General features: G+C 43.1%; 1 protein-coding gene across 3 annotated transcripts in view; it reads left to right on the forward strand.

Annotated features, from left to right (window-relative positions):
- The window catches only part of CFAP47 (cilia and flagella associated protein 47), a 474,937-nt gene that overhangs the window by 124,387 nt on the left and 335,777 nt on the right, over positions 1-14,773 (forward strand). For all 3 annotated transcript variants that reach the window (XR_014470467.1, XM_083174330.1, XM_083174331.1), the window contains exons 25-27: positions 931-1,090; positions 1,478-1,673; positions 3,851-4,057. Coding sequence is in view for 2 of the 3 variants with exons in the window: in XM_083174330.1 (XP_083030456.1) it covers positions 931-1,090; positions 1,478-1,673; positions 3,851-4,057 (563 nt within the window). In the remaining variant the exon portion in view is untranslated. The remainder of the gene's footprint in view (positions 1-930; positions 1,091-1,477; positions 1,674-3,850; positions 4,058-14,773) is intronic.

The following is a 14,773-nucleotide window of genomic DNA, read 5'->3' on the forward strand; positions in this document are numbered from 1 at the left end:
TTTGCGGAAAATGCAGTGACAGCATGAGTGTTGGTGACACCTGATGTGGCCATAAGATCACCTGTCCAAAAATGGGGTGTGGCTTTGCATGCAGAGGACATGACTTGGGGGAGGCTAGAGAGGGTGTGGCGTGGACTACATCACTCCTGTGGTGTGTGCGCTGCCCACAGAGACTGTTCTAGCACTGCCAGCTTCTTCTCAGTGATCAAGTATGTTCCCACAGGTATCATAAGGGGCTTGCAGGAGATACCACCATATCCAAGGGATGACATTAAAATGCTGACTCCTCCAAAGTGACAGGAGACAGATGCTGCAGTGTGACATTATTCTGCAGCACCTGGCTCCTGTCAGCATTTTAAAGCTTCTGAGAAAATGCTCTTTCATATTGAATCACAAAATAGTTTGGGGTTTTGTACCCATACATTGTTAGGGTATAAAGGGTAGACAGTCAAAAGGTTGACAGTGTCTTGCTTGACACCAAATGGTTGACATCGACAAAAGATAACCACAAGCAAAAGGCTGACAGGGAAATGGTTGACACATAAAACAGTCTATGTGAGCTTTTTTGTTCTTTGTGTCAGTTTGTAGATTTCTTTGCTTACACTGGCTGCTGTTCCCAATAGAAATCCACATGGATGGTAATTTAATGCCATGTCGACAATTTCACCATGTCGGCCATATGGAGTGGACCTATTGACTGTCGACTTAGACACTATTGACCTATTGGCCCAATAACCCCAAGACAAGCAGTATTAGGGACCAACAAATAGGAGTATATATAAAGGTGGTTTTAGTAAATTAGAACTATGAATAAAGTGTACAGGTGGATTTCAGGTTTTGGCCATTTGTTGATTTAGTTTGATGAATGTTTAAGCACTTCACAATATTTTTTTTAATAAGTATGTCTGTGTTTTAATTTCTTGGTTTTAGGTACTTGAACTAGGCAACATCTCAAAGCAGTCGGTGACATGGAGGCTAAATCTTAATCAAAGTGGGGAAACTACGAAGATTGGAATGTTTACATTTAGTAAACACTCAGGGTTGCTCGCACCAGGGGAAATCAGTAGGATCACAGTTAATTTCTGTCCTAGTGAGTATAAAGAAAATACATTTCTCCCTTTGGTTGTGTCTAAAAAGTCCTTTTAGCTTGAACATTTATTTTTTCTAGAATTGCCTTTAACAATTAAAACCCCATAGCATCACCCCTCCTACTGTATTTTTGATACCCCATGATATTAGTTACCCACCCCCGTGGCATATTCCTGTACTCCCCAGAAAAATAACTCTTACAGTGTATTACGTCTGTTTAGGGTAAACATTAATCAGTATTATTTACATACTGTATAAAACGGCAATGGTCTATGAATTAGAAAGGTCGAACATTTCACTTTGACAAATTGGTATGTAATGCTAAATTATAAACATGCAGTGCAACCGATTAATTTGTTATTAATGCTTGTTTCTTCCTTTTTGACAGCTAATCTCGGGAATTATGCTGCTGAGGTGCAGATAGTCCTGAATGATAATGACAGTAACTACACACTTATCAATTTGTTTGGAAGCTGCAAAAAACCAGGGCTAACCTTTGACCCGCCATTTGTCATCCTAACTCCTGTACCCTTGGATACAGAAATGCAAGCAGTTGTTGATATCACTCCAACAGATTTTTTGAGGTATATTTTGATTCAATGATAGTATGGTACAAATTGAAATAATCAGTTGTATTACTATAATTGCTGCTAGTATTATTATTTATAACCATTTTTGCTATTGTGGCAGAATATTTTGTTGTTTTTTACATAAAATATTTCATCATTCATATCAGTTCTTTCCCCGTTGGAGTTTGCTGTTTAAATTCTCTACCATACAAATATTCACATTCAAACATTAACCTAACAGTAGTTTTTGTGGATCATAATCAATGAAACTCAATGCATTTTTTATGATAAGAAAGAAATGTAACCTCACTTGGCCCCAGCTGACTTGCAGGAGGAACTTATCTGTCCATTTCAGCTATTAAGTTTCCTTAGACGGCTGTAAAATATTTTTCTCCTGAGAGTGAATATGAAATCATCCATGTACAATTTATTTTACACTTTTGTTACAAGACAAGTATACTTATAAGTTAAAAATACGTGTCTATAGACAGAGGTGGAACTACCATTTGTGCAGCAGGTGCATTGCCCTGGGGCCCCTGAGAATTGAGGGACCTGCTGCTGCCCAAACTAGCAAAACGTTATCCACTCGTCCTCCCGCAGACCATTTTTGAGCAACGTTGAATAAATGGTGCAGTGCCCAAGGGACCTGGCCTTTACCTTAGAGAGGCAGGGATGACGCTGTGTTCTGGACTGATAGGAGAGTTCTGTTACAGGGCCGGCCCAAGCCTAACTTTTTGGGTAAGCAAACTTAGAGTTTAGCGCCCCTCACTGACACATTGCATCATTACACATTGTGCCATATAATGCCCATTACATATTGTGCCACACATCATAATGCCCATTGCACATTGTGCCACACACCATACTGCCCATTACACATTGTGCCACACACACTGTAATGCCCATTACAAATTGTACCACACATGGTTATGCCCATTACACATTGTGCCACACATCGTGATGCCAATTACACATTTTGCCACACATCGTGATGCCAATTACACATTGTGCCACATACCGTAATGCCCGTTTCACATTGTGCAACACATTGTGATGCCAATTACACATTGTGCCACACATCATGATGCCAATTACACATTATGCCACACACCATGATGCCCATTACACATTATACCACTCACAATTTTGTTCATTACATATTATGCACATAAGTAGTGCTTACCTACATGCTCATTGTTAGGGACTTCATGCCCGATGCCAAGGGGTTTCATACCCATTGCCAAGGGGGATTACATGCACATTGCCAAGGGGGATTACATGCACATTGCCAAGGGGGATTACATGCTCATTGCCAAGGGGGAGTGAAATGCTCATTGCCAAGTGCCGCTAGCCAGGCAGAATTGACAGTTGGGCAGAGAGTGTTGCGCTACCCGGCTGTATTGAGAGCAGGTCCACAGCTATTTGAAATTTTGCGCTGCCCCATGAGCAAATCGGAGCTCATGGTCCAGCAGCCAATCATGGCAATGGTAGGGCAGGCCATGCCTGGCACCTATGAGTGCTGATGATCACAATCACATGCTGCCTCTAATTAACAGACAGCTGTACATTTTATGATTCACTTCTTTCTGTGAATTAAAGGAAGCTCCCAACTGATGTAATTGGTACTATCAGAGTAAGCCTGACTGAGTGCCAAACTGAGCAAAGCCAAGCGGTGGGGGGCCTGTCAAAGACAAAGCAGGGGCCACTGTGTTCCTGCCTCCACTAAAGTACATGCCCCCTGTTATCCACACCACACAGCGTGTTGTGGTTTTGCTTTTTTGTATTTCATATACTTTATACTGTAGTTATTCAATACATCTTACATACACATATATGTCATAAATTGGTGCCTAAGGTGTGGCAAATAGCCCCTAACAGTGCTCCAGGTTTCAGCCTTTCGCTCAGGTTGATCATCCTATTTGCATGTGACCCAGAGCAGGGTGTGGGCTGCAGTTCAGGGACAGCTGGTACCGCCACAGGCTGTAACAACCTGTGTAGTTGAACTGCCACACTCCCCTATTATGCATAATACACCAAATGTACATAAATATATGGTATGTTGCTATCAAAGCGTTTAAGTCTCTATATGACATGTAGACGGTAGGTGTATGAGGACACATTTGTAGAAGTTTGTTTTATTCAATAAGCAGTCCATCTTGTTAGTGTAACCAAAATGTTTTATATTTTTCTAGGCAATCTACATTGAAAGTTGAAATTCCAGAGGTAGTACTTGATAACGGAGATCGGGTAAATGCATTTTCTGTATTTTTCCCCAATGGCCAAACTATAGCTGGCTCACATCACTCAAGTGAACAACTTGTCTGCCAGATCAGCTTTAAATCTTCCAGTCCTGTGTCTTGTTCGGTGGATCTATTATTCACGGATGAAGATAATAACCAGTAAGTGGCATTTTGTTTCTAATGGTGCCCATACACTTATCAATTCAGGCTGATCTCACCCAATCCCGATGGATCGGGCAGTGAAATCGACCCAAATATGATGTGTTTGACATCCCATCTGATCCTATGCATGTTCCCATGTGCATCGGGTCAGACCATACTGATTGAACCTGCTGTAAGTTCAAACTGTCGGATCATGAGTGTTTTTTAGCACCCATGATGTGTTGGGTCTGATCAGTAGGTGTGTGCCAGCGGTGAAGCACCGCTCGCACATACCTATGTTAAAGGACATTCAGCATCGGGTTCCAGGCTGCACTGAGAGCCTGGGGGTGTGGGTGCAGCGTCGCGGCAGAGCATGCAGTCCACAGTGTCCGGGAAGTGCTGAGCAGGCACTGCGGACTGCGGAGTTAAAAAAAATAATTCAAAAGATAGGCCAGCTGCTGATTGGCTGAGAGTGCTTTCTCTCTAAGCCAATTAGTGGCCTCACTGCGTCGCCACTGATTGGCAGAGGGAGTGAGCACTTTCAGCTAATCAGCTGCCAGCCTATCTTTTAAAAAGATTTTTTTAAATCTGCCATGGTGTCCGCAGTGTCTGCTCAGCTCTTCCTGGACACTGCGGACTGCCTGCTCCGCCGCAATGCTGCACCCACCCCCTGGGTGCTCAGTGCAGGCCGGACCCCAATGCGGTACTTGTGGAGTATCACGGCTCCCACGACCTGCATCGTATGCAGATCGTATGCTAAAAATCGATCGCACCCGATTTTGCACTGAAATGCATCAGAATGCATTGAAATGTGTATTAAACTTGTGAAATGCCCCCAAATGCCATTTTCATAGTGCACCACCCCCACTATCAACGTCAACCCGAAGCGTGGCGAGCAGCGGCGGTACGTGTCCTACGACCTTTTCATACCCCCACTATCCACGTCGGCGTGGAGTTGAGAATAGAATAGTGTGGCGAGCGCAGCGAGCCACCGAGCCCAAAGCGTGGCGAGCCCCGCGAGGGGACGCGGATACCTTCACAGCTATACGCGTCCCCTCGCGGTACGCGTCCTACGACCTTTTCATACCCCCACTATCCACGTCGGCGTGGAGTTGAGAATAGAATAGTGTGGCGAGCGCAGCGAGCCACCGAGCCCAAAGCGTGGCGAGCCCCGCGAGGGGACGCGGATACCTTCACAGCTATACGCGTCCCCTCGCGGGCTTCACAGGTATCCGCGCCCCCTCGCGGGGCTCGCTGCGCTCGCCACGCTTCGGGCTCGGTGGCTCGCTGCGCTCGCCACACTATTCTATTCTCAACTCCACGCCGACGTGGATAGTGGGGGTATGAAAAGGTCGTAGGACGCGTACCGCCGCCCCTCGCGGGCTCGCTGCGCTCGCCACGCTTCGGGTTGACGTTGATAGTGGGGGTGGTGCACTATGAAAAATGGCATTTGGGAGCATTTCACTACTTTAATACACATTTCAATGCATTCTGATGCATTTCTGTGCAAAATCGGGTGCCATCGCATCACATCGGATGCCATCGTATGGCATCCGATGCGATCGCATACGATTTTTGAGCTAAAATGCTCAAAAATCGGTAAAACATTGTATCGCATCGTATGCCATCGTATGCCACTACATATGGCATGCGATGCCATGCGATGGCATACGATTTTTTAGCAAAAATGCGCAAAAATTGGTAAAACATCGCATCGCATCGTATGCCATCGTATGCCACTACATATGGCATACGATGGGAGCCGTGATACTCCACAAGTACCCCCAATGCTGCCAAGGTTTTATTTTTTTACATTTTTTTATTCTCCTACTCCCGCAGCTCCCTGGGAATTTACATGGGACAAATCGCATGCAAAAAAAGGCACATCAAGTGCTCTCAGGGGAAATTAGGTCCGACTTGTCCTTCGGATACACTCTCCATAATTCTTATATTATTTACTGTGTTACAGTTGCAGAATTTGTACAATTTAGCTAAAATATTACCAACTCTGAGAGGCAGATGTACTAAAGCCTTGGACGGTGATCAAGTAGAGAAAGATACATTGCCAACTAATCAGCTCCTGTCATTTTTTTTAACACAGCCTATAATATGGCAGACAGAGAATATGTGGCATACAGTAGTTACATACATTTTTGTAACCCAAACAGAATGCACCCTCATTTGTGGCATCAGAAGTCTTTTAGTCGGATGTATTGTAATGTAATATGAATATATATTCAAATCAGCTTCATTTTTTAAGAATCTTTCTTGAAGACAACATGGTAAATGTAACAAGCTTTCGACAGTTATAAAGCGGGGTGTGTTAAACTACCAACCAATCTGCTCCTAACTGACATTTTTCAAACACAGCCTGTAACAAAGGGGCAGAGTAGATGGACCAAGTGGTTCTTATCTGCCATCAAATTCTATGTTTCTATGTTAACATTTCTAGTACTTTGGGCCTAATTCAGCATAGATCGCAATGCAATTTTTTTCTCTAATGGCCCAAACCATGTGCACTGGAGATGGGGCAAATGTAACATGTGCAGAGAGAGTTAGATTTGGGGGAGTTATATTGTTTTTGTGCAGGGTAAATATTGGCTGCTTTATTTTTATATTTAATTTAGATTTAATTTTGAACTCAACTCACTTAAATCCTCTCTGCTCATTTGCACCACCTGCAGTGCAACATAGTTTTGTCCATTAGAGAAAAAAAATATGCTTTGGGATCTAGGCTGAATTAGGCCCTTTATCTCTCTCCAAGACTTATGATGCGCTGCCAGATCACTCAGAATGCTCAGCATCGCTCAGTACACAGCGCTGCATAGCGATGTGTCACTGAGCGACCTTTCAGGGCCAGTATTCTCCGGTGAGAACACTGGCCCTGACACAGCTGATTATAGATGTTTAATCGCCTGGCAATAGTGACACATGGGGCCACGCATCGCTATCACTATGGCCCCTATACACACATTGATATTACAGCATTTTCTGAGCAATCTACTTGAATTAAGTAATATCACTCAGAAAATGGCCTGAAATTGCTATGTGAGTAGGCCCCATTAGAACATCTCCAACACAGACCTGGATTTTAAGTCTTCCTGCCAAGTTTGTGCTGTAATAGGAGGTAATAAATTCTACCAGTTCCATTCATTTACAGAATATCAATGGCAGGAAGAGTATAGCATTTTCTGTAAAATTGCGTGGCTTTCAGTTTGGTTTCACATTGCAGAAATTATAAAGCCTTGGATTATACTTTTGGAAAGATGTAGACCGGAGCAGAAAAACCAGGACACATTTGTCAAAGAGATAAAAGAAAACACATGCTAATGAGTGCTGTGCTTGTACAGTATCATTCTACTGATTTCTTTACTGTCATTTGTGATAGTAAAATTAATCTGCATGTGTTAACTAGTTGATGACATTTTTTGTTGTAATATATACACTGTTTGGACATAAAGAAACTTCTACTAGTAAACACAGTGGTTTACATAAACTTGCAATGTTTCTGGCAGAGAGCGAGGAGGGGGTGACTCCTGCATTCCTCCTACAAAACGGATTCAAGGCATGAAGCCACACCTTAGGCCATGGCCCTCATCTTTTTTTCTTCTTGGGAGGTGTTCTAACACACTGAACCCAGTGAGGCTGCTGCCTCATCCCCCTCATAATGTAAGTGCTATCTATCTAGCCCAGGCATGTCCAACGTTGGCCCTCCAGATGTTGTGAAACTACACATCCCAGCATGCTTTGCTACAGTTTTGCTATTGGAGAATGCTAAAACTATTGCAAAGCATGCTGGGATGTGTAGTTTCAAAACATCTGGAGGGCCAACGTTGGACATGCCTGATCTAGCCCATGCACAAGTTTTAGCGTTCTATCTGCTGACATTGCCCACCTCACCTTGTGTTGTGCATTTGTATAGGAAGGGAAATTCCAGCCGGGCTCCTGTAGCCCATATTTCTCCCTGTATCACAGACTGATACCCCAGACGTTACAGACTCTACAGGCCCTCAAGCATCCAGTCTGGCTTAATACATCTGCCCCTTGGGCTCTTAACCATTCCCCCCAGGAGAAGGTGCACACTCCATCCTACAGCAGTTCATCAAGGTTTCCATGCAGGGATCCAGCCAGTGAACTGTGACACACTGTTGTATTGCCTTGATTACTGCTAAATACCCACAACACTTCCAGACTCTCAAGTCTCACGGGACTTAGCTGGTGAGTCTTAGAGCAGACTACCATCTTTGTACAGTGGTGACTCAGTGCTGGATGAGAGTGTAGAGTGTTAATACAGCACAGACTGCATCTCATATTGAATCGCTGTGGGACATAGCATGTTCTTTTCAAATCCAGGATGATCCTGTATTATACAGGACAGCTCACAGCCTATGAATAAACATTGGTTGCCTAGTATTGAGGGCTCAAAAAAGTAGTAACAAAATGTATCCAGTATATGTATTTATGTGGATACATATGATATCCCGGGGGACCGACCTCGGCATGCTGATAGGGAGAATGCCACCAGGGGCTCCGCAGGCACTATAACCCTCTGACCTTCCCCCTAACCCTTCCATGTAGTAGCCAAACCCTAGCCCCCCCCCTGCTAGTGCCTAAACCTAACCCCCATACCCCACCTCCTAAATCTAACCCCCCTCCCCATGGCCTAACCCAATTCACCCCTTCTAAGTGCCTAACCCTATTCCCTCTTCCCTGCAGCCTAACGCTAACCTTCCCCTTCCCTCAGCCTAACCCTAAATCCCCCAACTAGTACCTAAACCTAACCCCCCTTCTCCTGCTGCACACTAGCCCACCTCGTATACTTACCAATCGGGGTGCCGGCTGTCTGTATTTTGGTGTCAGCAACCTCACATCTTTGATGCTCTGTGCCGGTCTTCTGACAGCAGTTGGGATGCCAATGTTGTTATGCTGAGCGCCAGCATTCTGATCGCATACCAGATGTATTTGGGATGAGCAGGTTGGATCTCCAAGATTCCCCCCCAAACTCCACGATCCAAAAGGGATCTGAGTCCATCTTGGGTTTTCCCAAAATATTATCATCCCGCTGTCAGATTCTTGTGGGGATTTGGATCCTATATAAGACCCTGCCAATTGGCGCCATCTTCACTCCAGCATTGGAGAGGGTAGAGGACGGACCTCTGGCTGTCTGTGGGTGGCATGGTGTGGGTGCTGTTTTGGAGTACTGTATTGGATTGCTGTATTGAGGTGTAGTTTTGGGGTGTTGATGTCCTCCTGCACTGAAACAAAGGGGGGGGGGGGGGGTACACTGCGCTAGTATTTCAAAATTCTTACTTAAAAAATGGATAGGTGCCAATGATTTTCTAATTATAAAAGTAATTTATTAACACACAATAAAAAATAAATAATATAATTGTGAATAATTAGTGCAAATTAGACAACAGTAGGTACAAATGAGTACTTATATAAGTGAAACGTCTGAGAGGGAATGAATTAATGAAGTGGGTCAGTCCATGCGGTACCGTATTTGTTTTTGGAGAAATGGATGAGATCTGTTCCTGGAGTGCCTTTGATGGTGTCCTTTTGTGGCTCCAATAGTGCAAAGGGTTCAATATACCCACAATTTACTTAATGTCGGTCAGTCCTTTAGTTTGTATGGGTGGCGTTCCAATGGTGGGGTAGCACTCCCCGGCCAATGTGTAAGGAAGATCCACTCAGTTGGACTATCGACCGACCTATGCTGTACCATGCTTTTCTGTGCTGTAAAGGGGTGCTGTTCTGTGCTGTAAAGGGGTGCTGCTGTCCTGTGATGCACAGGGTTGCTGCTGTGCCATGCTGCACAGGGTTGCTGCCCTGTGCTGTAAAAGGGTGCTGCCCTGTGTGATGTAAAAATAAAGGAGCTATGCCCTTTGGGCTGTAAAAATAAAGATTCAATGTCTGCTGTAAAAATTTAAAATAAAGGTGCGCTGTCCTGTGTGCTGTAAAAATAAAGGGGCGCTGCCCTGGAAAAATATTGTGACTCTTCCCTCCATCAATAAAAAGAGGCTGTCCTGTGTTGTAAATGGGCGCTGTTGTCCCAATTAATATGGCAAAAGCACAGAAAACATGTCTAGACCTGCCCTTCCCAACACTGGATGGAAAGAGCAGCTCCATTTGCAAGCCCTCTGCAGGTGCTAGGACAGGCATTCCCAACCACGGTCCTCAAGGCACATCAACAGTGCAGGTTTTAGTGGTATCCAGGCCATAACGTTAGGCTGGTGTTAGACTTGTGGCCTTATCTGCCATTAGTGCAGTAGGATTTAGACAGTTGATGGAGGTACTGTGTCCCTGTACCAAATCCCATCTAGATTTCACTTCACTAGGCATGTGAATAACAAACCAACAAGTGTCCTTATTGTCCAGAAAAATACTGTTGTACCCACTGTCTACTTAACCACGAACAAGTGGACAAGTGGAAAAGGGCAAACTAAGGACTCCTTTCCTGCGACAGCCCACTTGGTCTATATATTGCCTTCTGCAGCAATAACAGCAGAGGTGTTACAACTCTTTCCTACACTGTGTGTCACCAGTTTCCATAAGAGGCCCACCATTGAGGACCTCTTCGAGAAACTGCATGACATCATCGCACAATGGCTTACTCCACTTACACTAGACTCTCCTGGAGATTTGTGATATCTGACCAAGCCACAAATTTTGTGCGATCATTAAATCTGGGCATATTTCAGCACGTCCCATGTTTTGCTTACACAATAAAATTTATGATGCAAAATTTTCTGGAAAATTATAGGGGCGTGCAGGAGTTGCTTCATTTTCAACATTCAGCCACTGCATGCCGAAGACCGGAGCACCAGCAAACACTGCTGAACCTGCCTTGCCATAACCTGAAGCAAAAGGTGGTAATGAAGTTGAATTCAACCCTTTCTATGCTTCAGATGATGGAGGAGCAGCAAAAGGCCATTCAAGCCTATACATCCACCTATGACATAGACAAAGGAGGGGAAATGCACCTTACTCAAGTGCAGTGAAGAATGATTTCCATTTATGCAGAATTCTCCAACCCTTTAAACTTGCCACATGTGAAGTCAGTTCAGACACTGCTAGCTTTAGTCAGATCATTCCTCTCATCAGGCTTTTGCAGAAGCAGCTGGAGAAATTGGAGGAGCTAAAAAGGAACGATTGTGGCAAGTGTGTGGGACTTGTGGATGGAGCCTTCCACTCTCTGTTAGGATTCCAAGTACCAATTTTAGTCATAAAAATGCGCAATTTTTAGTCATGAAAATGTGCCAATTCATGCACATGTGCAATTTGTTAGACAGGGTAATGCCACAGCCGGGGGAAACTTTTACGCAAGTTCCCCCAGCCAAAGCAATCATCCCTGTGGCTGGTCAGCCCAGGCAGGGACCCTGGAGGAGTGGGGACCCCCCCAATAAAGGGGTCCACCCCCTTCAGAGTTACCCTGCCAAGGCTGGTGCCAAATGCTCTGCTCTTTATAATGGTAAACATCTGGATGAGAATTGAAGTGTGAGAAAAAATGGACAGGTCAAAATGTGCAATTATCGCAGCAAAAACTGCGATATTTATCGCAATTCGCATCCTGTTACATTGGCGATTTGGGCAAAATGTGCGATCCGGCCGTCTTTTGACTAAAAATGGTAAAAGTCGAAATATCTCATCCTATTAAATGTCAACTTATATCTCTGTTTCTGGCAGACACAAGTCTACAGAGGTGCAAAGACCTGCTGGTTAGAAAATTGCCAGCTGAAGCATGACATGACATGCTGCTCCTTCATTTTCTCCTGAAATTGGGTCTGCAAGGAAAAAAATTCAATTTCCTAGACAACCCGCTAGAAGTGATGCAGGGCAGTGAGGAGCATCTTTTGACATATGTTCTGGACTGAAGGATTTGCCAACAACTGCTGACATTTCTACGGTCACTGCATATAATACTGTCACAATTGAAGAATGGTAGACCTTTACCAGCAATTGCCTCCAGAAACTACTACTACCTATGATGGTGGATTCCAGTGGAAATGATTATACTCTGTGAGGAAGTGGATGTACACACTGAAGGGGGTGAGGAATCGGAGGAGAAGTATGAGGAGGACATCTTGCCTCTGTAGAGCCATTTTGTGCAAGGAGAGATTAATTGCTTCTTTTTTTGTGGGGGCCCAAACAAATTATTTCAGCCACAGTCATGTGGCAGACCCCGTCACTTAGATGATTGGTTAAAGTCTGCATGTCCTGTTTGTACAGCATAAGGGTTGGTGGGAGAGCCCAAGGACAAATCCCTGCCCTATCAGTCCAGAGGTGCTGCTGCCTGTCTACTCTGTACTTACTAGCTGGGTGGTTGAAGACAGACTGGAGTACAGTCCAGACAATTGTGGGATAAGGGCAGAAGGCAAATAAAGATGAAGTCCGTAGTCCTGGAACAACACTAAAGGCATAAACACAGCTCAAGGCCTTAGCATTTCACTGCCACTTGGTGTCATTGGCAGCTTTTTTTGGTCTGGCCATTTATACCTTTTGCCTCTTCTCATAATGTGAAAAGTCATCAAAAATGGAGGTTGTATATTCAGAGAACTTGGCCATCTTTTTTCAGGGGGACCACCGGTCTTTGAAATGATGGGTTTATGAAAAAAAATTCTTTGCATTATGTGCTCTTTGGGGTCTAGTATTTAAAACTGCCATCCTGTCTGCCACTGCAGTTCCACTCATAAATGGCCCACGTCTTTGTAACGCCCACTTGTGTTGCTTTACATAGTCCCCCAGCTACCTCAGTGCAAACTTTTGTGAGGTGTTCAGAATAGACTGGAAATTAGTGCAAATGAATGTTATTGAGTTAAGTAATACTGTAGGAACAAAACAAAAATCTGATTTTAGCTGTTTTATGTTTTTTTTTTTTTTTACTACAGATCCAAAACCTAAACTGGTGGTTTTGGCAAAACTAATCCAGATCCAAAACACAAGGGAGATCCAGATCCAAAACATGATATGTGGCCTGTGCACATCTCTAGTTTTTATAGATACGTTGGTTTTTCATATGCATTTACATGTGCATTTATTTCTTATAAGCCAAAAAATGCACACACATCTTTTCAAAGGTTTTTGATAAGGTTGTAAATGTATATAACTGTATGTCCTATCTATTATAAATGTTGGCTCCTTTCCCGCAACCATTTTAGAGCAAAACCTCAGCATCAAACATAGCATTAGTTTGCTTTTAACCTTTGATTTATTAGGTAGATTTTGTAGGTAGTGGACAAAATGTTATTTTATATCTGACCTGATGATTCAGACATATATTATTCTTAAAATGTTAGATGCCAATTAATAATTAAACTGTGAACTTTCTTTTTAGCAGCCATAAATTCTGTAACAAGCCATTCTTTGTTCCTCTCCCCTGAGCGCTCATCAGTATACTACACATTTTCCCATTGTCTTACAGATCCGTTATTGTTCTTAGCTGTGTTAACCCCACCACTATTCTGGATTGATATATGCAAAAAAAGAATAATATAACAATAGACCATTATACTCCATAGAATTTCATTTTAAATAATACCTTTTCATTATTTTCGGTGAAAAGTTATACCTGCTTCTAAAGATTATAATCTGGAAACTATTTGAATATTTCTTTCATTTGGTAAATTGTAGTCTATATGTGTTGAGACAAAAATATGTTATCATCTTTTTGTTGTACTTCTAAAGGATTCTGTTCAGCTCTCATCAATTACTCTCCGTCTAATTCGTTAAATATATGCTGCACAAAATTGTTCCCATTGAGGAAAATGTCATTATACTTTACAGGATTAGAGTAGAGATTAGAAAGCAATAAAAAAAATAAAACCCCTAGTCTGTGTCTGTCTTCTAGCTGAAAATAGATGAGAAAATCACAGAGTATGTTTAATGAAAATGAGCTTCCTGCTCTTATGAGTTTTTTTAGTCTTCACAGTCGGAGTTTGAGTTTTTTTTGGCTACCAGCAGGTTGCAAATGTTGATGCACATAATATATTTAATGACTATTGCCTATTTTCTGTAACTTCTTTGCAAGTGCACATTAGGGAAATAAGTATGCAAACAGGAGAATGGCTGATGGGTAACAAATGCATTTCTCTCTTTCGAGACAGGGATATTTAACATATATTGCGCAGTTTCAGTGAGCACAGATTTGATGTCTTTGTTTTGGTTTTATTGATGTTTTCAATTTTGATTTTTGCACAGAACTCTTTATGGTTAATGTGTTGAATGTGTATATTTGTTCTAAATAATTAGATAATTAGGTCTGAACTATTTAGACTTATCTTAATTCTATACTGAAGTGCCATAAGTCATGGGATAAGTGCATAGTAGACCCCTCTAGCCCACTGAAGTGCAAAAACTAGAAATGGCATTGATTTCTCAAGTTAATGGATAATCTCTGGAGAGATTTATATTCAATCTGTTTGGATAGCTTCCTGCAGCAATTTGATATTTGTAGGCACAGTTCCCTGGGTGCGATTGGACATCTCCACCACATTCTATGAATGCTTGATTGGGGTCATGTCAGGTGAACGTGGTGGCCACTCTCCAGAATGACATGGTACATTATCCTGCTGGAACATTCCATTGTTGAGGGGAACATGAAGTCCATGAATGGCTGCAAATGGTCACCAATGACATGTTCAGGCAGATGAGTGGACAAAACCCAAGCACACCCACACCATTTGGAACCACCATCAGCCTGCATGGTGCATTGTTGACAACTGGGGTACATGGCCT

This window comes from Crinia signifera, chromosome 2 (genome assembly GCF_055691185.1).
Source record: "Crinia signifera chromosome 2, ASM5569118v1, whole genome shotgun sequence".
Taxonomy (NCBI): domain Eukaryota; kingdom Metazoa; phylum Chordata; class Amphibia; order Anura; family Myobatrachidae; genus Crinia; species Crinia signifera.